This window comes from Brassica oleracea, chromosome C1 (genome assembly GCF_000695525.1).
Source record: "Brassica oleracea var. oleracea cultivar TO1000 chromosome C1, BOL, whole genome shotgun sequence".
Taxonomy (NCBI): Eukaryota; Viridiplantae; Streptophyta; class Magnoliopsida; order Brassicales; family Brassicaceae; genus Brassica; species Brassica oleracea.
In genome coordinates this window covers 5,635,461-5,661,779 of record NC_027748.1, presented here as the reverse complement: position 1 = coordinate 5,661,779, position 26,319 = coordinate 5,635,461, and the positions used below count along the sequence as shown (strand labels likewise).

The 26,319-nt window shown below is 36.6% G+C and overlaps 7 protein-coding genes and 1 long non-coding RNA gene across 9 annotated transcripts; 4 read left to right on the top strand and 4 right to left on the bottom strand.

Annotated features, from left to right (window-relative positions):
• Positions 1–881: 881 nt before the first annotated feature.
• Positions 882–3,132, top strand: LOC106312023 (26S proteasome regulatory subunit 4 homolog A). Its single transcript, XM_013749393.1, has 6 exons — positions 882–1,425; positions 1,505–1,750; positions 2,138–2,307; positions 2,395–2,611; positions 2,698–2,838; positions 2,926–3,132. The coding sequence occupies exons 1-6, from the start codon at positions 952–954 to the stop codon at positions 3,007–3,009; spliced, it is 1,332 nt and encodes a 443-aa protein (XP_013604847.1). The 5' UTR covers positions 882–951; the 3' UTR covers positions 3,010–3,132.
• Positions 3,133–3,169: 37 nt separating this feature from the next.
• Positions 3,170–5,313, bottom strand: LOC106312032 (L-type lectin-domain containing receptor kinase V.9-like). The gene has a single exon (XM_013749405.1). The coding sequence runs from the start codon at positions 5,289–5,291 to the stop codon at positions 4,224–4,226; it is 1,068 nt and encodes a 355-aa protein (XP_013604859.1). The 5' UTR covers positions 5,292–5,313; the 3' UTR covers positions 3,170–4,223.
• Positions 3,291–4,157, bottom strand: LOC106329875 (L-type lectin-domain containing receptor kinase V.9-like). Its single transcript, XM_013768487.1, has one exon. It carries the CDS (start codon positions 4,155–4,157, stop codon positions 3,291–3,293), a length of 867 nt encoding a protein of 288 aa, XP_013623941.1.
• A 2,575-nt stretch (positions 5,314–7,888) lies between the features above and the next one.
• On the top strand, positions 7,889–10,455 carry LOC106342933 (aspartate--tRNA ligase 1, cytoplasmic). The gene is made up of 10 exons (XM_013782004.1): positions 7,889–7,946; positions 8,120–8,623; positions 8,702–8,812; positions 8,905–9,018; positions 9,117–9,407; positions 9,496–9,606; positions 9,694–9,747; positions 9,833–10,028; positions 10,113–10,227; positions 10,314–10,455. The coding sequence occupies exons 2-10, from the start codon at positions 8,138–8,140 to the stop codon at positions 10,438–10,440; spliced, it is 1,605 nt and encodes a 534-aa protein (XP_013637458.1). The 5' UTR covers positions 7,889–7,946; positions 8,120–8,137; the 3' UTR covers positions 10,441–10,455.
• A 6,039-nt stretch (positions 10,456–16,494) lies between these two features.
• On the top strand, positions 16,495–20,419 carry LOC106304797. The gene is made up of 7 exons (XM_013741193.1): positions 16,495–16,666; positions 16,828–18,183; positions 18,274–18,636; positions 18,712–19,007; positions 19,088–19,506; positions 19,583–19,907; positions 19,979–20,419. The coding sequence occupies exons 2-7, from the start codon at positions 16,836–16,838 to the stop codon at positions 20,261–20,263; spliced, it is 3,036 nt and encodes a 1,011-aa protein (XP_013596647.1). The 5' UTR covers positions 16,495–16,666; positions 16,828–16,835; the 3' UTR covers positions 20,264–20,419.
• Positions 20,420–20,504: 85 nt separating this feature from the next.
• LOC106329866 (ethylene-responsive transcription factor ERF060-like) lies at positions 20,505–21,355 on the bottom strand. Its single transcript, XM_013768479.1, has 2 exons — positions 21,304–21,355; positions 20,505–20,968 (listed from the first exon to the last, which is right to left on the bottom strand). The coding sequence occupies exons 1-2, from the start codon at positions 21,353–21,355 to the stop codon at positions 20,559–20,561; spliced, it is 462 nt and encodes a 153-aa protein (XP_013623933.1). The 3' UTR covers positions 20,505–20,558.
• An 813-nt stretch (positions 21,356–22,168) lies between these two features.
• Positions 22,169–23,725, bottom strand: LOC106304808. 2 transcript variants are annotated; one of them, XR_001262842.1, is made up of 3 exons: positions 23,404–23,724; positions 23,182–23,353; positions 22,169–23,092 (listed from the first exon to the last, which is right to left on the bottom strand). It is a non-coding gene; the product is annotated as an uncharacterized LOC106304808 (long non-coding RNA). The 2 variants fall into 2 exon arrangements; XR_001262841.1 differs by having other exon boundaries at positions 23,182–23,725.
• A 172-nt stretch (positions 23,726–23,897) lies between these two features.
• LOC106329856 (F-box protein At1g30790-like) lies at positions 23,898–26,296 on the top strand. The gene is made up of 2 exons (XM_013768470.1): positions 23,898–24,947; positions 25,979–26,296. Exons 1-2 carry the CDS (start codon positions 23,928–23,930, stop codon positions 26,294–26,296), a joined length of 1,338 nt encoding a protein of 445 aa, XP_013623924.1. The 5' UTR covers positions 23,898–23,927.
• The last annotated feature ends 23 nt before the right edge of the window (positions 26,297–26,319 follow it).

Sequence of the window (26,319 nt, the reverse complement as noted above, 5' to 3'; positions counted from 1 at the left end):
AAGATGGGAAAATATTTACTATGTTTTTTTCTTGTCCTCCTTTCTGTTGATTCTATAAACTCTTATTTGATGCCTCCTCTCTTCAGAAAATTCAATATTGAAATTGTAAACCAGCTAGGGTTTCAGAAAAAACTCAAGGTTCATTGCAAGAGCGGAAGTCATGATTTTCCGATTACTTATCTTAATATCGGCGAAAATTTTCAATTTAAATTTACCATCAACCTAAAGACTCTGTATTGGTGTGATCTATGGCAGGTGAAATATACATTTTAAAGGTTTTATACATTTTCAATATATGTAATATATATTTGCTTGTAGTAGAAATTAAAATAGATCAGATTAATTTATATCTTATGTTTCTGCATGCAGGGACCAAATTACAAACACCATGTGGTTTTTAATGCGTTTCTTCCGGACAAAGATTTTATAGATGGTACGTGTACTGGAATGGACCCTAATGTATGTAGGTGGATCGCAAAAGAAGAGGGAGTCTATGTCCTCAACAAGCAATTTCACGGGGAATATTTCATGTATAAATGGGATGCTCCTTCAAGAAACACTCGAGTGGGTGCACTGCGAGTGAATATGAATGAGTTCAATGATCTATAAATATATATAGTACCATATATTATCTTTGTACAGTATACTATTATCATGTAACAACAATAAACAATAATAAAGATTTATTAAATGGTTTCAGTTTACGTAGTAAACTTCATGGTGGTCTCTTTAGGTTTGGTTACGCTTCGGAAGGGTAACTTCAAATTATATGGGCCTTGTTTTACGTAGCTCGATTCCTTTTTGGGCCTAATACATATATAGGCCCAAAATCTGATTATTAGTTATTAAAAAAATGAATTAGATAAAAAAGATATCTTCTTCCCAAAGCCAAGAATCTCAGTACAAAGAGAGAAACACAAAAGGCAAAGCTCTCTCGGAGAAGAAGCAATCATGGGTCAAGGACCATCCGGAGGTTTGAATCGCCAAGGAGACAAGAAGCCCGATGGCGGCGATAAGAAAGAGAAGAAGTTCGAGCCGGCGGCACCACCGTCCCGCGTCGGGAGGAAGCAGCGTCGCCAAAAAGGACCCGAGGCGGCGGCGAGGCTCCCGACGGTGACTCCTTCCACTAAGTGCAAGCTCAGGCTGCTGAAGATGGAGCGGATCAAGGACTATCTCCTGATGGAGGAAGAGTTCGTAGCGAATCAGGAGAGGCTGAAGCCTCAGGAGGAGAAGGCGGAGGAAGATAGATCTAAGGTCGATGATCTCCGTGGGACGCCGATGAGCGTCGGGAACCTCGAGGAGTTGATCGATGAGAATCACGCAATCGTATCGTCTTCCGTGGGGCCTGAGTATTACGTTGGGATCTTGTCGTTCGTTGATAAAGATCAGCTCGAGCCTGGTTGCTCGATCTTGATGCACAATAAGGTATTGTGAAATTAGGGTTTTGAAAAGATTGGATCTTTTGATGAGATGTGGTTTTAATTGGGGGTTTTTTGTGGTTTAGGTTCTTTCTGTTGTTGGGATACTGCAAGATGAAGTGGATCCGATGGTGTCTGTGATGAAAGTTGAGAAGGCGCCTTTGGAGTCTTATGCTGATATTGGAGGGTTAGAAGCTCAGATTCAGGAGATTAAGGAGGCTGTTGAGTTGCCTTTGACTCATCCTGAGTTGTATGAGGATATTGGTATTAAGCCGCCCAAGGGTGTTATTTTGTATGGTGAGCCTGGAACTGGGAAGACTCTGCTTGCTAAGGTTTGAACTTTCTATCTTTAATCTAACATGTAGTATTTATCTGTTAAGATTATATATTAGTTTCTTATTTAAGGTTTCATTTACATTCAGTGACTTGTTTAGATGAATCTATAGTATGATTGCAACAGAGTTTCTCTTGTTATCTAGCTTAAAAAACTTGTTAGGCCGTGCTCTAAGCAGAAATATTTGAAAAAGTCCAAACCTTTGTTGTGCTGGTTACCTACATTTCTGAAATTAGATCATGGCAAGAATATTTTCCTCAAGGATGAAGATATATGAATCACTTGTTTTGTTTGTCTAGGTCATATACATTTAATTGCTGCAGTTTGGTTGCTTAGCTTTTGTTTGAACAATGTGGTAGTGACTTGTATCTTTGTTTTGTTTCAGGCGGTGGCCAATTCTACATCAGCTACTTTCTTGAGAGTTGTTGGTAGTGAACTGATTCAGAAGTATTTGGGAGATGGTCCCAAGCTCGTGAGGGAGCTTTTCAGAGTCGCTGATGACCTTTCACCATCAATCGTCTTCATTGACGAGATTGATGCTGTTGGTACCAAGCGGTGAGTCAAACTAACTCACAAACATGATCCATATAACCCTACTGATCATCAGAGATAGTATCTGATTAAAGGTTGAAATTGAAACAGGTATGATGCGAACTCAGGAGGTGAGCGTGAGATCCAAAGAACTATGTTGGAGCTTCTGAACCAGCTTGATGGTTTTGATTCAAGAGGAGATGTTAAAGTCATCCTTGCTACAAACAGAATCGAGAGTCTTGACCCAGCACTTCTTCGACCTGGACGTATTGATAGGAAGATCGAGTTCCCACTACCAGATATCAAAACGAGAAGACGCATCTTCCAGGTAATTACTTATGCCGAGAAATCAAAATCAATTGCTTGTTAAAAAGTTTCTTGTCATTTGAGCTTGAGTGTCTTTGTTTAAAACAGATACACACATCAAAGATGACTCTTTCGGAAGATGTAAACTTGGAAGAGTTTGTGATGACAAAAGACGAGTTCTCAGGAGCTGATATCAAAGCTATTTGCACTGAGGCTGGTCTGCTTGCTCTCAGGGAGCGTCGTATGAAGGTAAAGAGTCTAAATCATTTGGTTCAAACCACACATCTTGGGAATTAGTAGCCACGAACTCTAATGTTTGATGTGTGGTCTGTTCAGGTGACGCATCCGGATTTCAAGAAAGCCAAGGAGAAGGTTATGTTCAAGAAGAAAGAAGGCGTCCCTGAAGGCCTTTACATGTAATATCATCATCGTCATCCTTTACACTTTGCTTATGATACATTTGTTTCTGCTTAGGATCTTTCGAATCATATGAGATGATGTCATCTGCTTTCCCTTCAAAATAACAATTTGTTTTCATTCTCATTTACATTTCGCAATCTCGGATCCTTAAAATGACTGAAACACACCCTAAATAGACATTCTCGTAGAAAAAACACTCGGACAAAAGTAGAGAGTTACACAATAGTTTTCAAACACAACTGTGACATGAAGAAAGAGTGTGATTCTGCGAGTTTGATGTTTTAGCGACCATGTGAGGTAAAAGGTTCCGTAAACGTCACCATGGCGACCGAACTAGGCTGCACAAGAGACTTAGCTGCTTCACCAAAGGCTTCAGTGCCTCCAACGATTTCTCGAGCTTTCACAATGTCAAACAAGTTAGGAGGTAGCTGAGCCACACCGTCCAAGAACTGGACAACGCTAGACATGCTCGGTCTAATGGCAGCAACCGGATGCGAACAGAGCAAGCCAAGCTTCAGAATCATTGTTATTTGCTCCTCGAGGTACGTATTATCATCATGTTTTAACCTCTCATCAACCACTTGCAATATGTCATCTTCCCAACAATCTAGCACCCAATCCGTAAGAACCATCTGGCTCGGCGAAGATGCTCGTGGCAAGACGGGTCTTCGGCCGCAAGCTATCTCTAACATCAACACTCCAAACGCGAATACATCAGAGCTTGTGCTTGCCTTCCCGGTTCTTGACAGCTCTGGGGAGATGTATCCAAACGTACCCGCCACGTTAGAGGTTTGCGGATCAATACCATGATCACAGAGCTTGGCAAGACCAAAATCACCAAGCTTTGCGTTCATAGATTCATCGAGAAGAATGTTTGCTGGTTTAATGTCCCTGTGAATGATAACTTGAACCCATTGCTGGTGCAAATAGCAAAGACCAGAAGCTACGTCTTTGATAACCTTGAACCTTTGTGACCAGTCAAGACTCTGTTCTTGTTTGTGGTAGAGAAACTTATCAAGACTGCCCATTGGCATACAGTCGTAGACCAAATAAAGCTCCCCCTTGCGTCTACAGTAACCAAGAAGCCGAACTAGATTAGCATGTCTGAGACGCCCAATGGTGGCGATCTCTGCTACGAACTCTCTCATCCCTTGTCTTGAATCATTTGAAACTTTCTTCACCGCGATATCTATCTTCGACGTCAGCAATGTACCTTAGTAAACTTTTCCGAACCCTCCTTTACCAAGAAGCTCGCTGTTCTTGAAACCCTTTGTAGCAACGTAAAGATCTTTGTAAGCAAACCTGTGCGGACCAAACTGAACCTCCCAGTCCTCGAGAACTTCCATTAACTTCTTCCTTTTCAAGAAAAGGGTAAGACTTATGGCCAAGAAGACGAGCACAGCGAAACCCGTTAAGCTCAAACTAATGGCCAAGATCCTTTTCAGACCACTTTCTTGATTGTCGTCATCAGGAAGTTTTGGGAGACGAGATATATCTAGGTTCGAAGCTTCCCCATTGAGCTTGAATGTCCAGCCTAGAACATATTGAGATGAACGAAGCATGCCGTTGGATGAAGTGAAGCCAACGTACATAGACTCGAGGAGATACGGTGACAAATCTTTGGTTAGAGAAAGTAATGGAATATTCGGCTTAGGGAGATGAGGAGGATGAAGCGTGACGTTAAGCTGTTTCCTTGAGGAATCATATTCAACCCATGCTTGTATCGGCTTACTGTTTGCAAGAGACATGTTTTTGAAAGTACCGTCTTCTTTGTAGTAACCTGCTGTGGAAGCTATCTCTGATTGCAAGCCATTGATGTCGATGCCGACATGGTTACTATCTATGTCACCAAACTCTTGGTTTTGGAAGGTATCAAACTCAACTGCTACGATATGATTTGAGGGATCTCCATTGTTGGTCAAGTTAAACAGTCCTAGATGTTGGGATGATGAGCCATAGGGCAAGCCTCTGGTGGGACAGATGACAAAAGCCATTCCATGGCCTAGGAATATTGGGACTATAGCGAAAACAAAGGTGGTGGAGAAGGAAGAGACTGTACCGTTTTTTGAGTTCTTGAACCGCACTGGTAAGTTGTAGAAAACTTGACCAGATTTGTAGCTGGTCGAGTTTGTGAGCGTTAATAAGCCATTGGAGTCAAGATTGGCAATTCCATAGCTGTTGTATAAGTAACCGTTGAAACCAAACTCTCCTTCTTCACTCTGAGAAACTGCTTTGTTGGAAAATATCAGAAGAAGAAGAATCACTAGTACAAACATATCCATCCTTTTGCAAATCTTGTCTCTTCCTGATGAATGATCTTTTTACCATATGTTTGTAATTATTGATCAGAACAATAAGCCAATAAGATTCATGAGCTAGAGTTTTAGTTTCAAAAATGTTGAATAGCCGTTGTTGAATAATTCAATTATTAAATTATTACAATAATGGTGTAAAAAGAGAAAACAAATACGTAGATTAATTTGTATTTAATAAATTCAATGAGAAGAAAATGATGTACACATTGATGATGTGGTTTATGTTAAACGAATCAAGTGGAGAGTGGAACCACGAACATAAAACAATCAAATACATAAAGTTAGTCCTGGTGTCTTTTTTTGTCGCTGAATTGTATAACCAAGTCTTCGGGACAAAGAGTTCTAAACAATACGAACCGATAAAACAAATATAGAAAATATATACACCAGTAAAGATCTAAAATAAATTAATACATCTATTTCGTGATGATTAAAAAAATTTCATATAAAACTTCAGATTTGGTTCTCAAATAAATGAACCTCAGAGGAGATAATTTTCATATTAATGTAAAACTACACGTTTCACAGTGAGTTGAAAGTGATTGTCATTCTCTTTTTATTACTCCAGTAAGAGTCACCGAGATAAAGACAACTCTTTATTGTGCTCTATTGATAATAACATAGTATTATCCTATTTGATAACTAGTATTATTTCCGGTGCTACGCACCTGTCAATTTTAATGTCTTCTAAAGTATTTGATCATAAAATGACTATCAAAATAAATTATTATTTTATTTATATATTTTCTTAACCTAGGTAAACATTAATACATAAACTTAGAAGTACTGAAACAATTTCTATGATGTAGTTTTGAAAAATATATACAACATACATGTTTTTTAAAGCTTGTTTCTATAAAAATAATATATATGCTAACACATAAAAGTAAATATTATAATACTGCTTTTAAAATAAGATATAATTTACATTTTAATTATTTTCTTTATAAAATTCTAACGTCCCATTTAATCAAAAATAAACATTATTTTAGTTAAATATTCTGGATTTAGATAAAATGGTGACGTAATATTAGAAGTGTTGTATTCAAACAACATATTTAGAAGGGTTAAAACAATTATTATTATTATTTTTTACGAACATAGATAATAATTTTATAGAAAAATTAAATATAGTTAAATTTACTACATCTAATCCATTCACTTTTACTATATTTGTTTTTAAAATAAGTCTTTAACAATATACTTTTGGAGTAAACATATTTATTTAAATACAATATTAGTAGGAAAAAATTATGAAAACATTAAATTTTTATTGAAAGTATATATTGAATAGTTTAATATCTGAGATGCAGGACAAAGATAAAATGCCAAGTAAAAAATACATTTTTGGATATTTTGTTTGAACTTTCATTTTTAGATTCTACTCCATCGTTTTCCTTTTCCTCAACAGTCATCAACAACCTGGAACTTCAATGATAACAAAGAAAACATGTATAAAATAGTCAACTTGTATATAATAGATTAATAAACAGATTTGAAAAATAGTTGAATATGCTTATTTTTTTTACTGAAAATAGTTGAATATGTTCGGTTATAAAAAAGCAAAAATCTGTAAATAATCAATTTGTATATAGTAAATTAAGACATACTTACTGTTACCTAAGTTGATTACAATTTTTTGAATTTTCTTTTTCTTCTTCTTTGAAAGAATTAAGTTTTCGGAATAGGAGAATACTTAAATACAATTTTCAACCTGAATCATGTAGAAAGAATTAGAGAGCACTAAAATTGTTAAACTGAGAAGGAAACAAATAAATATGAATATAGGCAAGACATTTGTATAAATTTTTTTGCTACACTCGAGCACAAAATGAAAAATAAAGAAGAAAAATGAAAAACAAAAGAGAGATCTTTTAAATTGTAGAGTAATGGAATAATCTTATAAATAATAGAATATAGGACGTAAAAACTAAATGGTGATCGTGGAGGTGTTGAAAGAATAACGGACGGCGAGGTAAAGTAAAAAAAAAAAATTTGATTTTATCTACTAACTATGTAAATTAACACGTAACTGTGAAACATTTTTGGTGCATTTTTCTTTTCTATTTTTTTCTTTTGTTTTTATTAATTCAAACTATTTTTATTTTATTTTAGTGATGTTCATCTTTGATAGTGTAATTAAGATCATTTACCATTGCGACAGATTGTATTTTGCCTTTTGATGTTGTTGTTGTATTCTTCGTTTTTCTTATATTTTTTTGAATTGAGAATTCTTTTTTTTCCTTTGAACACCTTGGATTGGAAATCTTCATTTTTCTAGTTTGTAGTGTTGGTTACGTTAAACATCTAACGGTTAAAGTAGCGTAAAACTTGCGAAATCAATGGATATTTCGTCTTTGTGATGAGGAAGTTATAAAAAATTATAAAAAATTAGTAATTTGAAAACTTTAACTTCCCTCTTATGCTAAACAAAAATTATGGGAACCTGTTTTGCTTTTGCTATTTTTTCTTTTCAATTCTTTTTATTTATTTATTATTTTGTAATAATTTTTACATGTCATTATTCAATTAGCTAGGCAACTTACTTTTTATTATACAAGGGATCACACAAAAAAAACCCTAAACCTATTTCTTTCTCAGTCGCGCTTCTCCATCCTCGCCGTAAGATCTCTCTCTCTCTCTCTCCCTCTCCTTGTTCATATTTGTCTCTTTTTTTTTATATTATCCTAATTCAGAGTTTTTATATTAGTTAATTGAAACTTTTGAATTACCAAGAAAGTAGGGTTTAAGTCATCTTTCTCGTGAGTGAATGGGGGGGAATATATAATGTGTAGGGTTTCCAAGGAGGCATCATGTCGTCATCCAACGAAGAGAAGATGAGCAAGAAAGCAGCAAAGAAGAGAGCCGCTAAACTGGAGAAGTTGTCCCGTAAACAGGAACGAGAAGAAGCCACATCATCTTCTCTTCCTCTTCCTCTGGAGGAGGAGGATGAATCGTTTTCCAGCAACTACGGTGACGTGACTCCTAAGTCGGCTGCTGGTAGAAGCTGGAGAGAGGCTGTTGAAGGAAAAGAGTTAACTGAAGTGAGCAACTTGGTTGAAGAGATTGTGGGGTCAGAGGTTTCCATCAGAGGTCGAGTGCACGATCATCGCTTAGTCGGTAAAAAATTGTTTGTGATCTTGAGGCAAAGTGAATTCAGGGTTCAATGCGTCGTGGAGGAGGCCCGAGTTGGTACAAGCATGCTTAAATTTGTCAAGCAGCTGAGTCATGAATCCGTTGTTGAGCTTATCGGTGTCGTCTCTCTCCCTAAGAAGCCTCTCACAGGAACCACTCAGCAGGTTTGCTTCTTGTTTCCTTTTCCTTTTGATTCTTTTGATTAGTGTGACATTATTAACTCATCGATAACAATGTTGCAGGTTGAAATACATGTCACAAAAATGTACTGCCTCAGCAGATCCTCGCTAAATTTACCACTTCTTGTGGAGGATGCTGCTCGAAGTGAAGCAGATATTGAAAAATCTGTCAAGGTAGAGAATAATAATGTTTTTAAGATTTGGAGAGCTGCTAATGTGCTTTTTTTTAATATCTTCGCTGCTGTTTCCATGATTGATTGTTGCAGGTTGGCAAACCAGCTGCTCGTGTCCTTCAGGACACGCGTTTCAATAATAGGTTTCTTGACCTCAGAACACCGGCTAATCAAGCCCTCTTCCGTATTCAGTGCCATGTCCAAATTGTAAGCCCTGATGGAGGATTTTAGGATAGGATTTGTCATTATACATGTGTTAATCCTGATACGTTCCTTGCATGCATGATTTTTAATTGTTTGTGTAGGCGTTCAGAGAATTCTTACTATCCAAGGGGTTTCTTGAAATCCACACACCGAAATTGATTGCTGGCAGTAGCGAAGGAGGTTCCGCTGTATTTAGGTTGGACTACAAAGGGCAGCCTGCTTGTCTGGCTCAGTCTCCTCAGCTTCATAAGCAGATGGCGATATGTGGTGACATGCGTCGCGTCTTTGAGGTTGGTCCTGTTTTCAGAGCTGAAGACTCTTTCACTCATAGACACCTGTGTGAATTCGTGGGTCTTGATGTGGAGATGGAGATACGAATGCACTACTCTGAGGTGTGTTTATATGATTGTGCGCCAAGTGTTCAAAAAATATTATTGATAATATTTCAATCTCTCCATTAGTGCTTCCTGTTTTGTGCAGATAATGGATCTTGTGGGGGACTTGTTTCCGTTCATATTCACAAAAATAGAAGAAAGGTGCCCAAAGGAACTTGAAACTGTCAGAAAGCAATACCCATTTCAATCTTTGAAGGTATCTATCTATCGTTTGGATTCTTAGGAAAAAAAACTTAAAGTTTCTTTTGTATTGAAAATTGATGATTTGGCACTAAACTTGTAGTTTCTTCCGCAAACATTGAGACTAACCTTTGCACAAGGGATTCAAATGCTTAAGGTATGACTGGATTTTTTTTTGCATTCAACTTGATGAGTTAAGAGTATGAATAATAATAATAATAATAATTGGGTCATCTTGACAGGAAGCTGGCGAGGAGGTTGATCCTCTTGGTGATTTAAATACAGAATCTGAGAGGAAACTTGGCCAGCTTGTTCTGGAAAAGTACAAGACAGAGTTCTACATGCTGCATCGCTATCCATCGGCTGTCAGACCGTTCTACACGATGCCATGTGAAGACGATTCTAACTACAGCAACTCATTCGATGTCTTCATCAGAGGTGCGAGTTTGTCACCCAATTATGTTGTTACTTGTACACTTGATTTAATAATAATACACTAAATTTGAGGTTTCTTTCTTATAGGAGAGGAGATCATGTCAGGAGCTCAACGTATCCATGACCCAGAACTCTTGGAGAAGCGTGCAAGAGAATGCGGCATTGATGTCAAGACAATATCCACATACATCGATGGATTCAGGTAACCACAAACTGATCGATCTACTGCATATCCACATACTATGAGTTGAGTTGAGTTTGAGTTGACAAGTGGCTGCATGTTTACAGGTATGGTGCACCGCCTCACGGTGGATTTGGAGTGGGGCTGGAGCGTGTGGTAATGCTCTTATGTGCCCTCGATAACATCCGCAAAACTTCTCTATTCCCTCGTGACTCTCAAAGGCTTGCTCCCTAATATCATCGCTCTTTCCCTCGTGTCTCTCAAAGCCTTTGCTCCCTTAATATATCTATCTCATCTTTGATAATTGTCAGGCTCCACTGATATTTTCTCATTGAAGATCTTTGACAATTCGTAGTGTTTTTGCATGAATTGAGGACAATATGGACTTTTTGTAAAAGAAAGATTAGATTATTGGTAATACAAACATATTCATCCTTTTGCAATTCTTGTTTCTTCCTGATGAATGATCTTACCATTTTTTTTATTTTTATTTTTATCAAACGATATGTTTATAATTATTGGTAATGAAAAAATAAGCTAAATGTTATGAAATAACTTATAATTTATAGTATCGAGAAATTTAAATAAGAGTAGAATTTAATACCCGTAGGAAGCAAATAACACTAGTATAAGGGAGATAGTTTATTATAAGAAGGAAGAAGAAAATGTAATGATTCTTTGATTATAAACTCTTGTTCTTGTTTTTGGTGTACAAAAGAGTGAGATGAGTGATGATATTTATAGTGAACAACAATACATAAAATAACAAAGATGGTGCTTAATTTGGTAAATGAGTGGGTGATCATAGTGCTTGATGAGTAGATGATCATAGTGCTTGAGTTGGTAAGGAGTGGATGATCATAGTGCTTGAGTTTGGTAAAGAAGTGGATGATCATTTCAATGCTTAATTTATAACACTCCCCCTTGATCATCCATCTTGTATTACGTGGTGCCTCGTTAAAAACCTAGTCATGGAAAACCCAATGGGAAAAACCGTAGTAAAAGTAAAAAAGAGTACAACTACGTAAGCTCCCCCTCGAATGAGTAGTCATAGAACCTTTAGAACAATGATAGATTTCCATCTCTCGAATTGTAACATTCTCTTTGGTTGTCTATCTTTTGTATGTTCTTTGTTGCCTCGTTAAAACCTTGTCATGGAAAAACCCAATGGGATTAAAAAAAAACCATGATAAGGAAAAAGAGTATAACCACACTTACTATCATATTTCTTTCCCTGGAAACAATATCTTCAGGATATGCATTCCAATCAACTCTCTTCAGAGAATTAAGCTTAAGAGAATAAACTCTATTCATTTCTATTATGATATCTAGGGCCTTTAGACTTCTTGTCCATAATTCTCTTTTGACTTAGACAATAGTTTATTGGTCTATTTGGATTTCAAACCAAATTTCTTACATATAATCGTATAGAAATTCGTCTCGTACATACGAATTATTCATTTGTAACTATAGAAGTTACTATTATGATTTTCTTTCTTTTCATATGAAATTACATCTTTCAGTAATGAAAAAGATTAATAATTTTCTTAAATAACACTCTTACGTATGGTATTTCAGGACCAAACATATACGAGCGTCTTAAATAAAATACTTTAAGGATCTTTATTATAACATCTCAGTTTTAGATCTCCAGTTTATAATACATAAAAACAATATAGTATTGTCAAGAGTTTTCTTCCAAAATATAATTTTTCTATAACTCTTTAGGAGTTTTGATTATATTCAAATCATGATTCTATTGATTTATAATCTCTTGATAAATACAAATGGATACATTTGTTAATATTTCATATATCCCATAAAATAGTTTGTTTCAATTCGATCGAATATGCAGAGTTCCCGGGAACATGATTTTGATATCATCAATCCTTTATGGATTATACTTTCAGGGATTAACATTTTTCAAGTGGATTGTTTTATTCAAGTTCTTCCTTTATTACCAGACTATAAGGAATTTAAAACTAGTTGCATCTACCACATGAAATTATGTCTCTTCACAATTAATTTCATATTGATCCTTCTTTGTGTGCAACGGTTTATTTACATCTCACTTGTTTTACACCTTTTAGTGTATGGACTACTGGTCCAAATACTTCTCTATTTCACAAGAAGTTTATATCTTTGTCTATTGCATCTTTCTGATTTGGCCAATCATTTCTTTGTGTACACTTTTCAATAGACTTTCTTTCATGATCCTCTTTCTCATTTATTATATCAACTGCTACTTTGCATGTATAATATCATCGACGTCAATTTTCTTATCGGTTCCATTTTGTTTCATACATGACATAACTTATTGAGATCTCTTCATTTGTCTCAGGTACCTGAATTTTCGTTAGTCATGTTTAATTTCTCTTCTGGAGATCATACAAAACTATATTGCCTCGTTTTGACCATTATCAATATATGCTCCTTTTCATTTACGAGGATTTATCTTGGGAACCAATCTGTTTACCACGCTGCAGGCGTGACTAGCAGTTTGATATTGTTCTTGTAGAACATTTATTCTTATTGGAGCATTTACAGCTGGTATATGTGACTTGATCACTATATTTATATGGGTTGTGTCTGGCAACTGCTTTAGTAAGTTTTGAAATGAATTATCTTTTGGACTTGTATTTCACATTGTGTTTAGCCCGAGGATCAATGATAATTCATTTCAACTTATTTTCTTTTCCAGCTGTTTATTTTCTCCCCCTTATGTTGGAAGTACTAACTCACTTTTAGAATTCATGTATAGCCTTACTTATATTTTTCGGGGATGGCTCTGGATTCTTAAGTGTCAATAGAGATTTATATCCAACATATATTTCCAACCTCATTTGAAAACACATCTTCATTTGAAGCTCTGTGGCGGAGCAACATCCAACATTCTTAGATGAAAATGATTGGTTTCTGATTCTATACCAATGATGGGGAGAACTAGTGAATATTTATTGGCTTGATGCGAACCATTGTTGCTCAAAATGTTTAGCACTTATCTCAGTGAATGTGCTATAGTCGTTAAAGACTTTAAGAAGTGAATTCACCAATATTATAAAAATTCATAGTGGGTGATCAGTCCACTAACATCTTCGTTATTTATGCCAATATCTTATTTTGGCTGGTGAAAACCATATTACCCTTTTATCTTATGGGTAAGCAACATATGTCAAATCATTCGGAAGAATCTTCTGGTTCCTATGCATATGACCTTTAAGTATATATTCGCATTATTAATGAACCAAAATGGTCTAACTGATTCATGCCAAATGTAAACTTCTAGTTTACTATACATTTATCTTCATTATACTAATCTTTGTGTAGTACAATATATAAGAGGCTGTAGATATTTTCTCTAAAATACTTATACTGCTTTGAGAATTATTTCTGATTGAAATGTATATATCATTTCGTTTGCTTATTGTCTCAACATAAGTGTCTCAAAATCTTACGGATTTACTTTGAGAAAAATTCATTAATCTTAGTTTTAGTGTAAACATAATCTTCTGGATGTTTGACTTATCATAAAAAGTGATATTCTTTAACTCTTCCCCTCGAGATGATACTACTACAGGTTTATCAATCTCGAATGTATCTCATTTTCTTAATCAACAACATATCCTACATGGGTTATGTATTTTTCGTAGATCCTTTTAACTTTTGATACTTATAAAAATACAATACCTTAAGAACTTTAAATTGCATTCTTAAGAACTTTAAATTGAATTTTTATGTGCAGTAATACTATGTATACTTCTGGAGCATCATATATATCCTCTTTTTAATCATTCTATAAGTTTTTACTACTTTGTATTGTACACACAATAAATTTTCTTTTATCTTCAGATGAATTCATAATTTCTTTTCTTTATTACCATGTTTATTTTCTCAACTTTAAGTGAGAGTATGAGTTCTATAAAGAAACTCTTTGGACCTTGACCTCATTTATGCTTACGTCTAAAACCACTTTTATGTTCATTTTCTTGACCAATGTTCACGTCTAAAAGGGTATAAATGTCATATTCTCTTCAGGAGAATGAATCATAATCAACTAGACGTGATTTATCAATAGATATTTTTTCAATATATATGCATCATAAAACAATTTCTTGAAAAAATTTTACTTTTAAACTTAATATCCAACATAGTTGGCTTTATTTACCGACTTCAGGTCTTGTAATCTTTAGTGCAAAATACAAAAATGAGCTTTAGGTAATCACTTCAGGTGATAATACCTTGTTTATATATATTATCGTCCAAAAATTTATGGATCTTTTAGAGTCAAGCTTTAAACTTAAAATCCTCAGTATAAATGGTAATAAAATCAAAATATTTCAAATATATATAAATATGTATTAACAAAGGTGTCTTATTATATCAGAAAATAAATAAAACTTTCATAGTAATTATTATATAGACTATATTATTACTCTCATGCTTTTTAACAAAGTTTAACCTATCAATCAATTTAATGAACAAATTTATATCACTGCTAACTTCATGCAAATTGATTTATCTAATAAAGTTTGTTAAACTTGTATACAAAGCATAAAAATACTTATCTTATAAACAGAAGTATATCGGCGATGAAAGTTTCAGCTGTTCACGTTTCTGAATTGACTGATAACTTGTACATATCTTTCCGAGAGAATACACAATCCTGAAAACTATAAATTTTGCTCATATAAACATGGCCATTACATTAGTAAATATCAACATATAATCCAAATTCTTTTATGATATTAGACCAAAGACTAATCGACAACAAAACTAACCGATTACAAATAATTTCTTTTATGATGTAGACCATGAATCATAAAGTATGTTTCCTTAATACCATTAAACCATGAAGCATATTAAAGTATAATAAGCAAAATTTAATTCATCAAATAACTATTATTCTTACATATAGACAAGCGTTGATATATATATATATATATATATATATATATATATATATATATCAACGCTTGTCTATATGTAAGAATAATAGTTATTTGATGAATTAAATTTTGCTTATTATACTTTAATATGCTTCATGGTTTAATGGTATTAAGGAAACATACTTTATGATTCATGGTCTAACATCATAAAAGAAATTATTTGTAATCGGTTAGTTTTGTAGTCAATTAGTCTTTGGTCTAACATCATAAAAGAAATTATTTGTAATCGGTTAGTTTTGTAGTCAATTAGTCTTTGGTCTAACATCATAAAAGAAATTATTTGTAATCGGTTAGTTTTGTAGTCAATTAGTCTTTGGTCTAACATCATAAAAGAAATTATTTGTAATCGGTTAGTTTTGTAGTCAATTAGTCTTTGGTCTAACATCATAAAAGAAATTATTTGTAATCGGTTAGTTTTGTAGTCAATTAGTCTTTGGTCTAACATCATAAAAGAAATTATTTGTAATCGGTTAGTTTTGTGGTCGATTAGTCTTTGGTCTAATATCATAAAAGAATTTGGATTATATGTTGATATTTACTAATGTAATGGCCATGTTTATATGAGCAAAAATTTAAAGTTTTCAGGATTGTGTATTCTCTCGGAAAGATATGTACAAGTTATCAGCCAATTCAGAAACATGAACAGCTGAAACTTGCATCGCCGATATACTTCTGTTTATAAGATAAGTATTTTTATGCTTTATACACAAGTTTAACAAACTTGATTAGATAAATCAATGCACATGAAGTTGGCAGTGATATAAATTTGTTCATTAAATTGATTGATAGGTTAAACTTTGTTAAAAAGCATGAGAGTAATAATATAGTCTATATAATAATTACTATGAAAGTTTTATTTATTTTCTGATATAATAAGACACCTTTGTTAATACATATTTATATATATTTGAAATATTTTGATTTATTACCATTTATATTGAGGATTTTAAGTTTAAAGCTTGACTCTAAAAGATCCATAAGTTTTGGAAGATAATATATATAAAAAAGGTATTATCACCTGAAGTGATTACCTAAAGCTCATTTTGTATTTTGCATTTAAAGATTACAAGACCTGAAGTCGGTAAATAAAGCCAACTATGTTGGATGTTAAGTTTAAAAGTAAAATTTCTTCAAAAAATTGTTTTATGATGCATAAGTCTTTGTGCCAAAAATGTTGAATAGTCCCTCACCAATCACAGGCTCAGAAAATTTAGCAGTTTCAGTCAAACTCTCAAGCTTCAGTAACTTTATGGGCTTAATTATAGTAACACAATGGGCCTTAGCCTAAAGCCCACAATCGACTCAGCCTGGAGTTATAGCTGATTGGTGCCGAGGAGGGAGAGAGAGAGAGAGATAAAGACAATCATCTGGTATGTAATCTTTGAAGAGACAGACAAAACGAGATAAGGCTTTAAAGCCTCTCACCACTTCCCTCGTTTCTCTTCTAAAGCTTATCAGGGAAAGCAGCAGCGATTTTATCGCCTTCTGGGAGAGCAAGCAAGGCGAAGTAAAAGGTAGCTCCTTTTCTTACTTGTAATCAATAAAATGGGTTTAGTTTCTGCAATCATATTCCACTTTACTGGTCTGGAGATATGAATTGTCAATTGTTTAGTTAGACTCTGTGTTTGTTCGATGGAGCTTTTGATACTGTGCTTTATGTGTATGTATGTCACAGTTTTTTAGATGGCTACGGTTACTCCTTCCTCTATCAGCAAACCATGGCTCGTTCCCGGAGCAGCTTTCACTGTAAAGAAGAATGATTGCTCCATCAAATGTTGCTTCTCGCGTAAAGCTGGCAAACATATACCACCATCAACTCAAAGACTCGTCCTTCCTCTTTCCACTTCGCTTAAACTGTTTCCTACTCATGGAAGACACTTTGTGCTGCATCCTCATCGTACTAGAGCCACCACAGAAACTGACCTCGTGGCGGCCGCTGTAGAGGGACAAGATTCTCCTCCTGTTCCGGAAACCGACGCCAATGACAAGTCAGATGATTCAGCTCCTCCTGCTGCTCCTACTTCAAGGGGAACAGCAAGACCTGGAAGGAAGAGCGAGATGCCTGCGGTTAAGAACGAGGAGCTTGTTGCTGGTGCTACCTTCACCGGGAAAGTAAGAGCCATCCAGCCCTTTGGTGCTTTCATCGATTTTGGTGCTTTCACTGATGGGTTAGTCCACGTCTCTCAACTGAGTGACACCTTTGTTAAAGATGTTGCGAGTGTTGTCTCTATTGGGCAAGAGGTGAAAGTGAGGCTGGTGGAAGCTGACATTGAGGCTAAACGTATCTCTCTCACTATGCGTTCCAATGACGATCCTCCTAAACGCCAGTCCGGTGGTGGTGATAATAAGCCGAGGCCAGGAGGGAAAAGAGGGGGACAGAAGAAGGAAGATGGGTTCAGCTCAAAGTATGTGAAAGGGCAGATGCTGGATGGAACGGTGAAGAACTTGACGAGGTCAGGAGCGTTTATAACGATTGGTGAAGGTGAAGAAGGGTTCTTGCCTACGAATGAGGAAGCAGATGATGGGATTGGGAGCATGATGATGGGTGGAGGGTCTTCGTTGCAAGCTGGACAAGAGGTTAAGGTTCGTGTGTTGAGGATAGCGAGGGGACGTGTTACTTTGACGATGAAAGAGGAAGATGATGGTAAGTTTGATGAAACGCTCAGTCAAGGAGTTGTGCATACAGCCACGAATCCGTTTGTGCTTGCTTTCCGTAAGAACGAGGAGATTGCTGCGTTTCTTGATAAGAGGGAGGAAGAAGCTGAGAAACCAGTGGAGCCTGTGAAGGAATCAGAGGAAGCTATCACCTCTGAGAAAGTTGATGAATCGTTATCTTTATCACCTGAAGAGGTTCTTTCAGAAACTCCAAAGGTAGAAGAAGAAGAAGAAGAAGAAGAAGAAGTGATAGAGACCAAAGCTGAAGAGGAGACAGAAGAGCAAACGGAAACACTTGCTGCTGCAGCAGCTGAAGTTGAGGAGGTGGAAAAGGTTGAGGAAACGCCAGATGTTCCTCCAGTTCCAGAAACCAAAAGTAGGTTGAGTTGCCTTTTTACTAGTACTAAATCAGTTAATTGGTTTTAATGTTTAATATCATTGATCCGTTTATTCTACTCGTTACCAGGTGAAGAGGAAGTTTCTGAGAACTCTATTCCTCAAAGTTCAGCTACTGATGAAGTTTCATCTCCAGAGGCTGTGGTAAGCGAAGACGTTGAGAAGAAGCAGGAAGTGGTGGCTGAAGTACCTGTTACTGAAACTGTACCTGATGAAGTTCCATCTTCAGAAGCTGTAGCAACTGAAGACGTTGAGAAGAAGGAGGAGGTGGTAGCCGGAGTACCTGTTGCTGAAGCTATACCTGATGAAGTTTCATCTCCAGAAGCTGTAGCAAGTGAAGACGTTGAGAAAGTGGCCGAAGTACCTGTTGCTGAAGCCGAGACTCCTGCAGCAGTAGTCACAGAAGCTTCTACTGAGGAAAGTGGCATCAAAGGTATTTCTTTTGCTCATCTTTAGCTTCTGTAGATCTCTGCTTCATGATATAATGGGAAACTTCTCTCTGTTGCAGCTGGCATTTCACCGGCCTTAGTGAAGCAACTCAGAGAAGAAACAGGAGCCGGAATGATGGACTGCAAGAACGCTCTCTTGGAGAGCGAGGGAGATATGGTGAAAGCTCAAGAGTACCTCCGCAAGAAGGGACTAGCGAGCGCAGACAAGAAAGCCAGCAGAGCCACAGCCGAGGGGAGAATCGGTTCCTATATCCACGACAGCAGAATCGGTGTCCTCTTGGAAGTTAACTGCGAGACAGACTTTGTCTCACGCGGTGACATCTTCAAGGAACTGGTTGATGATCTGGCTATGCAGGTAAGTAACTCCAAAGATCCTAGCTAACAACATTTTCTTCATTTTTTGTAACTTAAAACATAAATTGACTTGTTACATAGGTGGCTGCGTACCCTCAAGTAGAGTACCTTGTACCTGAAGATGTTTCAGAAGAGATTGTGAAGAAGGAAAAGGAGATAGAGATGCAAAAGGAAGATCTTCTGTCGAAACCGGAGCAGATAAGGGAGAAGATAGTGGAAGGTCGGATAAAGAAGAGGGTAGACGCACTTGCACTGCTCGAGCAACCATACATTAAAGACGATAAGGTGATAGTGAAGGATCTCGTAAAGCAGAGGATAGCAACCATTGGAGAGAACATCAAGGTGAAGAGATTCATTAGGTACACTCTCGGAGAAGGCCTCGAGAAGAAGAGTCAGGACTTTGCTGCTGAGGTTGCTGCTCAAACCGCAGCTAAACCGAAAGCCGAACCAGAGAAAGAACAGCCAAAGGCTGAAGAGTTGCCCAAGGAAGCTGTTCCAAGGTGAAACGATATTATTCTCTCTTTCTTGATTATGTTCGTTAGAGACTTAAAATTATTTTGAAAATGGCGTTTGCAGTCCACCAACTGCAGTGGTTTCAGCTGGTCTTGTGAAGCAGCTGCGTGAAGAAACAGGAGCAGGGATGATGGATTGCAAGAAGGCGTTGGCGGAGACAGGAGGAGATCTTGAGAAAGCGCAAGAGTATCTCAGGAAGAAAGGTCTTTCAACAGCCGATAAGAAATCAAGCAGGCTTGCAGCTGAAGGGAGAATCGGTTCATACATCCACGATGCTCGCATTGGAGTCCTCATAGAAGTGAACTGCGAGACTGATTTTGTGGGAAGAAGCGAAAAGTTCAAGGAACTGGTTGATGATCTTGCAATGCAAGCAGTGGCTAATCCACAGGTAAAGAACATTTCTCATCTGAAAACAATAGCTTGGTGGTGGTCTCTGACATGAAACGTGTACACACACAGGTGCAGTATGTGTCCATAGAGGACATTCCAGAGGAGATAAAGCAGAAAGAAAAGGAGATTGAGATGCAAAGAGAGGATCTTGAGTCGAAACCAGAGAACATAAAGGAGAAGATTGTTGAAGGAAGGATCTCAAAGAGGCTTGGAGAAATGGCATTGCTTGAGCAGCCTTTCATTAAAGATGATAGCGTTCTGGTCAAGGATCTTGTGAAGCAAACGGTGGCTACTCTTGGTGAAAACATTAAGGTCAGGAGGTTTGTGAAGTTTACCCTTGGAGAAGACAACTGAATGGGGAGTTTCTCTTTTGTCACATGAGTTTAAAGCAAAGTCTTCCCTCTTTTGTTTTGTAGACAAAATCATTCAGTATTCACCTTTTGATTAGAATTTTTAATCAAAAAGCTGTAAACTTTTTTGGTTCATGAAAATATGAGATTGTTTTTCATTTGTCTACAACCCATTTTACTAGATCACAAAAAAGTCTTATTCAACACATGGAGGAGGAATATTTCAAAAAATTTAAGTTGCAGAGATTAGCTAACTAATACGACACTTAATAGCAGACACAGAGGTTAAAGGCAGACACTTAAGATTCAGACAACTTGCTAAACGCATCCCAATCAATTTCCACAGAAGGAAACTTCTCAAGCACGAAACTCCCAGTCTCATCAAACTCAGAATCCGAGAAACCCATGAACATAGTGGTAATACCTGACTCCGGAGACAAAGATCCAACCTGAGACTCATCGGAAAACGAATTCGCATCAGCTCTCAAAAACCCAAATTCACTCTCTTGATACTCTGCTTTCGGCGGGAAAAGCTCTGTTTCAGAACAGGGGAGATCATCATCATCCTCTGTCTTTCTCAAGCTCTGACAAATCGCTTCGAGCTTTGCTTCAACAGAGGGATGAAGAGGCTTGAAGCTTCTACCACCGCCTCCGTATCCATACTCGTGTTTGATGTGTGGGAAATTAAGCCTGGCTGATTCGCACGAAGCTGGTTAGCAGGAAAATTACACAAGAAGAAAGTATGGATACGGAGCTCTGAAAAAATTATGGAGTCTATATATATATATTAAGGAGTTAAACTGATTTTCAAAAGAAAAATACACAAGAAATCGTAAGAGCCAAAAGTCATATTGTTGATTCTACGGCAAGTTGAAAGGCCAGTTTGCATTCGAACCACTTATATTCTTTATGACAAAATATCTTTTTATCAAGTCAAAACATATCACCAAAATATAACATGCAATTTTCTAATAGTATTATTATATATGTTACTCATGTGAATTAGAAGGAAAAAAAGCCATGGAAAATAACCGAAGTACTTACTATATATCATCCATGCAGAAGAAGCTGCCGTAATATCAACCGCAGTCACCATTCGGAGCCTATTTCTTTTTCTTTCCTTTTTGTTGCTAAAATACTATTTCCCATTTCCCTGTGTAGTTTATGCGGTCCAACTCATGAAATTGTATTGGGTATACATAGATAAATGTATGTAAAAGTGGTGAATAGATAAATTTAGTCTGTGAGCAAGAAAAATAGTGAGTAAAGTCAAGAAAGCTATAGAAGGAAGATGGAAAGAGGTGAGAACTCAGGGAGGTTGAAGTTTTTTTTCAAAAAAAAAAAAAAAACTCAGGGAGGTTGAAGTTTGCGTCACAAGGAAGCTATTGGATCTTGTTTCACAACTTTTTAAATTCCTTTTGACAATGTTTTGTTTCTTTTTATAAAATAACATTGTCAGAATGTGATGTAAGATTAACATTATTGTTTGAATGTGGTAGAAAGACAAAGAAGAGAAATTATAGAATGGTTTTGAAAAATTCAGATCTATAAATTGCGCTCTCATCTAACTTCGTTGCTTAATATTCTTATCTTTTGGCACTAAATAATAACATTAAAAAAACGAAAGTTATTTACCTAAATATTTTTTTTTTTTGGAACGGCACCTGATAATTTCTTTAAATAATAATTTTCACTTTAAACCAGGGGAAATCATATTGTCTAATTAGAGAAGGGAGATTCTCCAAAAACCCAATGTGGGGTCAGTTATTTAGAGAACAAGAAATATATGGGATTCACTTTAGCGTGTACACACGTAGGATCCTACGTGAAGACACTATCTCTCGGTTCTCCACGACCTGACAAGTGACAAAAGCCAAAGAAAGAACCTATCTTTAATCTGGATCGTTAGTATCTAAAAGTTCCAAAATCCATTCCTAAACATGTTCCCATGTCCTTTTAAAACCAACAACACAAGACGGATCTGATTCTTCAACCAGAATCTTGAATTCAAGCTCTAGCTTGTTGTTCATTAGCCTACAACAATAGCCAAATCCATTACTAGAGAAGTTTCCCTAATCAATTAAACAAATGCAACATAAACTTGCTCGTCTTCCTTTCCCAAACAAGTTTTCTATTCCATAACACTAACACAAGATGATGCAACTAGAAAGCTCGTTGTTCATATCTTTTATATACAGAGGCTTCAATTTTCTTCAAGAAGATTGTGACCAACTGTTGCAACTTGAATCACGATCTAACGCTCCAAGTTCACCAATCTATCGATCGATCTCAGATCTCACCCTCTCTGTAACTCCTGTTAAACCTAATCAAGATTCAGAGCAAGAAAGATAACTACACAGAGATTGTTTATCCAGTGTATCTCTCCGATATGGAGAACTAATCACTGGGGCCAGAACTCGATCCAGCAATTCACTAGAACAACAATGAAGCTCAACACTCCTGAGCTCGATACACGTTGTTGACTCTTAGATGAATGAGAACAACGATAACATCTCAGCTCTTGTTTACCCCCTTATATATCACTGAGGGTTTACACTTAACCGGACTATTAATTAGACTCTTAGATCAAACCGGCATTGACCCAATAAACCGGAAATCAATTAACACCAGGTTTGTTCGCTAAGACTCGTCTGATCATTCACCTAATGCCTCATGTCAAAGTTATGGTTCACACTCAACACCAACAAATCAAACACAGGCATAAAAGAGCAAGCATTACTTGAATTTTGTAAACATCAGGGGCTAGTTCTCTACAAACCTCACACCAATCAGCATAGAACTCCACCACTGTCGGCTTTCCATTCGACAAAGCCTAACCACAAAAGAAATCATTAAAGCATTTCGTGTATAAAGCTCAATAATCTAAAGACCACAAAACCAAGATGAACGAACGAGTCCAACCTCCTCGTAAGGCAACGCTGAAATCAAGCCTCGTCGACAGGAACAAGGCCAAAGCGGCGGTTACAGAAGCAGCAGCGACTATTCTATTTACATCCCTGTTTGGAGATTCGGGAAACAACGCAGAAGAAGAAAAGATTTCACCAGTGGAGCCATTATCCACCGCCAATTTCTCCTTTAGCTAAATTCGCCATTGACCCATATTAAAAAAAAAAAAATCGAAACTTTTCGGAAGGAAGAGCACGAAATCTAGGAGGAGCTCCTGTTTGGGTTTAGGAGAAAAGGTTGAGATGATTTCGATTGATTCCATGAGTAGATGATGGAATAAGGCTTAATGAAAACACTGAGCGAGCTGCTCCCATCGTCACTAGACAGAGAGATGATAATCAGAATTCAGAAAGGGATGGATGGATGATGATAATCAAAGATGGCTTCTTCGTCTATTAATTTAATATCGAGTGGATTTGCCGAAGAGAAGAGAGAGTCATGGCCAATGACCTAGCCTACTTAGAACATACTATGTTTTCCTTTTCAATGTTTTAGTATGAACCCTCTGAGTTTTTTTTTTTTTTTGTTTTTTCTTTTATTTTTATTTAAAAAAAAAAGAACCTTAGTTACTCGTAACAAAATCTAATAAACTAAAAAAGGTAAAGTAGATGTGTCAGAGTTAGAGTTGTTAAAAGTTAAAATTCAAACGAACGGCTGAGATCTGTCTGAATTCTCAAAACGAAACACTCCTTTGTCTTTATATGGATCTAGTCGAATTAAGGGTTTTCGTCGGGGGAGCCTCCATGATGAAACGCAAGGAACATGAGAAGGGCAGCCGAAGCATCTTGGAACCGATCCCTCTTGATCTGAAGAAGATGGCTAGATCGCCTGCAAAGAGTGTGACCCATCACCAAAAAGAAGTCTACGAGTCAAGGGACAAGAGCCCAGGTAAGAAGCTACATGTCTTCCTCCCTTACGATATGGAGGTGGAGACACTGACTAGATTGCCTGGAAAGTCGCTTATGAAGTTCCTATGCGTGTCCAAGAATTGGTATTCCCTTATCCGAAGCCAAAGATTCGTCGCTTCTTACTACGCTGCCAAGCCATCCCGTTTTGTAGCCGCTTTCACCAACAGTGTATTTGGTAAACCCGCGCGTCTGTTCATCTTCTCGGGAGAGGAGGAGAAAACTTGTTCTTCTTCTTTGGTTGCCAATCTAGACATGACAATACCCTCGGTGACCTTGCCTTACAACGGCTACAAGTATTCTTCCGTCCATGGCTTTATGGCTTGTAATGATGGGGCAACTTTCATTGTTTGTAACCCTAGCACGCGGCAAGTCCTTTCCTTTCACTGCAAGGCATTTCGCACATCCTTGGGATACGATCCTGTCCATGATCAATTCAAAGCGTTGACCCTGTTGACCTCTGAGTTTGATCATATTCATAACCCTAGTTTGATGATGTGCACGCACGAGGTTATAAGACTTGGAAGAGGAGGAGTAGTAGTATCTCGTAGCAGCCAAGTTACCTCCCCGTATTATCTCCCTTTGACTGTGGGACTAAGCATCAATGGTTTCATGTATTATGGTGCTTCTGTTCCAGTTCCAAATGAAGAAGAGACTCCTCCTACTCCTGTGTTTGTGTGTTTTGATGTTAGAAATGAGAGGATACTAAGTTTTATCACAACGCCTAAGGAGGTCCTGGTTTGGCAGTCTTATACATCATTGATAGAATACAAAGGGAAGCTAGCTGTCATTGTACCTAGGGATGTTAACTACAGGGTTAGGGCTCAGCCCTCTTTTGTTTATTATAAGCCCAGCCCTATTTTAACCCAACCCTATTTTGACCCTATTATAATCAAGGGTTAGGGCTGGTACCAGGGTTAACTCATTTAATTGAAAAAAATATTTCATTTATTTTTGTTCTTAAATTTTAAAGATAAAACTAGAAAATTTAAGATATCATATGATTCTTTCCTCCAATTTGTTGAGCATCAAAATCAAAAGTTTTCCTCCCAAAATCGCAAAATCGAGTTTTTGCTCCACAACTAAGAATAAAATTTTTCCGTCAAAAAAAAAATGAGAAAATTGCTAAAAGAGAACAAGAAAACAGCATAGTTGTCCCTATGGTATAAATCTTTTTTTGTCCATTTTTTCTCCGTTTTACCCTTTCCATATGTTAAAATTAATGAAATAAATAGTTATATGAATCAGAAAAATTATTAAAAATATAAACAATTAATAAAACACCCATTTACACAAACACATATTTTTTTTGGGTTGAAAAACATAATAAATAATATTTTTAAATTACGTTCTACTAAAAGTAGAATTCTGTTTCTACACAAAACGGGTAAGTAGAAAATGAATTCTAGAATGAACACATCCATCTACTTGTTTTAGAACGTACAAACTACTTTTTACTATAATTCTAAATATGGGGAATACGTATTCTACTATTTGTAATGATCGCTACTTTTATTCAGAAAACTGTTTCTACTTTTATTGAGTATTCTAAGTTATCAGGAATGCAAAATCTAAAACATATACGAACGTCCACATAGTGTAGAAATTACATTCTGGAATTTTGTTATGTTCTACACAGTGTAGAAGGTGCCTTCTACGGATAAAAAAACTGAATTTTCGAAAATTAAGGAAGTTGCAGTTTTTAAAATATTCTCAAAATATTCTAACTTCCTAAAACGTGTTTTCATTGATTTGGTTCGTGAAAAATTAAAAAAAAAATCGATTTTGTACCAAACTGCTTGGGATGTGCTTCTTCTTTCGACCGTTTTAATCTTTGGATACTGGAGGATGTGACGAAACATGAGTGGTCCAAACAAACATTTGAGCTTCCCTTGCCTCTTCCCTTCACTCGTGCGCCGATGGGTCAGAGATTGATCTCCCAAGGAACCAACAAGGCTGGTGAAATCATTTTCTCCCCAACAACTCTGCCAGGCCGTGCCAAGCCCTTCTATGTTTTCTACTTCAACACAGACACGAAGAGCGCCAGAAGAGTCAGGATCCACGGTGTCGCAGATACTGAAGAGTTCTGGAGCCGTTATGGACTCACAGGCATTTGTTGCGCCTCTTTCTCACCCCAGCACGCTGATAGTATTGCTTTTCTATAAAATGTGTGTGTTTTTATGTCTAA

What these genes read in the sequence shown, in the direction of transcription:
- LOC106312023 (XM_013749393.1), top strand. Translation starts at nt 952, where the DNA reads ATGGGTCAAGGACCATCCGGAGGTTTGAATCGCCAAGGAGACAAGAAG. An exon ending in CGATCTTGATGCACAATAAG is followed by an intron (nt 1,426 to 1,504) that starts GTATTGTGAAAT and finishes TTTGTGGTTTAG; the next exon opens with GTTCTTTCTGTTGTTGGGAT. An exon ending in TCAGGGAGCGTCGTATGAAG is followed by an intron (nt 2,839 to 2,925) that starts GTAAAGAGTCTA and finishes TGGTCTGTTCAG; the next exon opens with GTGACGCATCCGGATTTCAA.
- LOC106329875 (XM_013768487.1), bottom strand. Translation starts at nt 4,157, where the DNA reads ATGAGAGAGTTCGTAGCAGAGATCGCCACCATTGGGCGTCTCAGACAT.
- LOC106312032 (XM_013749405.1), bottom strand. Translation starts at nt 5,291, where the DNA reads ATGGATATGTTTGTACTAGTGATTCTTCTTCTTCTGATATTTTCCAAC.
- LOC106342933 (XM_013782004.1), top strand. Translation starts at nt 8,138, where the DNA reads ATGTCGTCATCCAACGAAGAGAAGATGAGCAAGAAAGCAGCAAAGAAG. An exon ending in TTCAGTGCCATGTCCAAATT is followed by an intron (nt 9,019 to 9,116) that starts GTAAGCCCTGAT and finishes TTGTTTGTGTAG; the next exon opens with GCGTTCAGAGAATTCTTACT. An exon ending in ATTCGATGTCTTCATCAGAG is followed by an intron (nt 10,029 to 10,112) that starts GTGCGAGTTTGT and finishes TCTTTCTTATAG; the next exon opens with GAGAGGAGATCATGTCAGGA.
- LOC106304797 (XM_013741193.1), top strand. Translation starts at nt 16,836, where the DNA reads ATGGCTACGGTTACTCCTTCCTCTATCAGCAAACCATGGCTCGTTCCC. An exon ending in TTGATGATCTGGCTATGCAG is followed by an intron (nt 19,008 to 19,087) that starts GTAAGTAACTCC and finishes CTTGTTACATAG; the next exon opens with GTGGCTGCGTACCCTCAAGT. An exon ending in CCCAAGGAAGCTGTTCCAAG is followed by an intron (nt 19,507 to 19,582) that starts GTGAAACGATAT and finishes TGGCGTTTGCAG; the next exon opens with TCCACCAACTGCAGTGGTTT.
- LOC106329866 (XM_013768479.1), bottom strand. Translation starts at nt 21,355, where the DNA reads ATGGTGACTGCGGTTGATATTACGGCAGCTTCTTCTGCATGGATGATA. An exon ending in TTCTGCATGGATGATATATA is followed by an intron (nt 20,969 to 21,303) that starts GTAAGTACTTCG and finishes CCTGCTAACCAG; the next exon opens with CTTCGTGCGAATCAGCCAGG.
- LOC106329856 (XM_013768470.1), top strand. Translation starts at nt 23,928, where the DNA reads ATGGATCTAGTCGAATTAAGGGTTTTCGTCGGGGGAGCCTCCATGATG. An exon ending in CTAGGGATGTTAACTACAGG is followed by an intron (nt 24,948 to 25,978) that starts GTTAGGGCTCAG and finishes TGGATACTGGAG; the next exon opens with GATGTGACGAAACATGAGTG.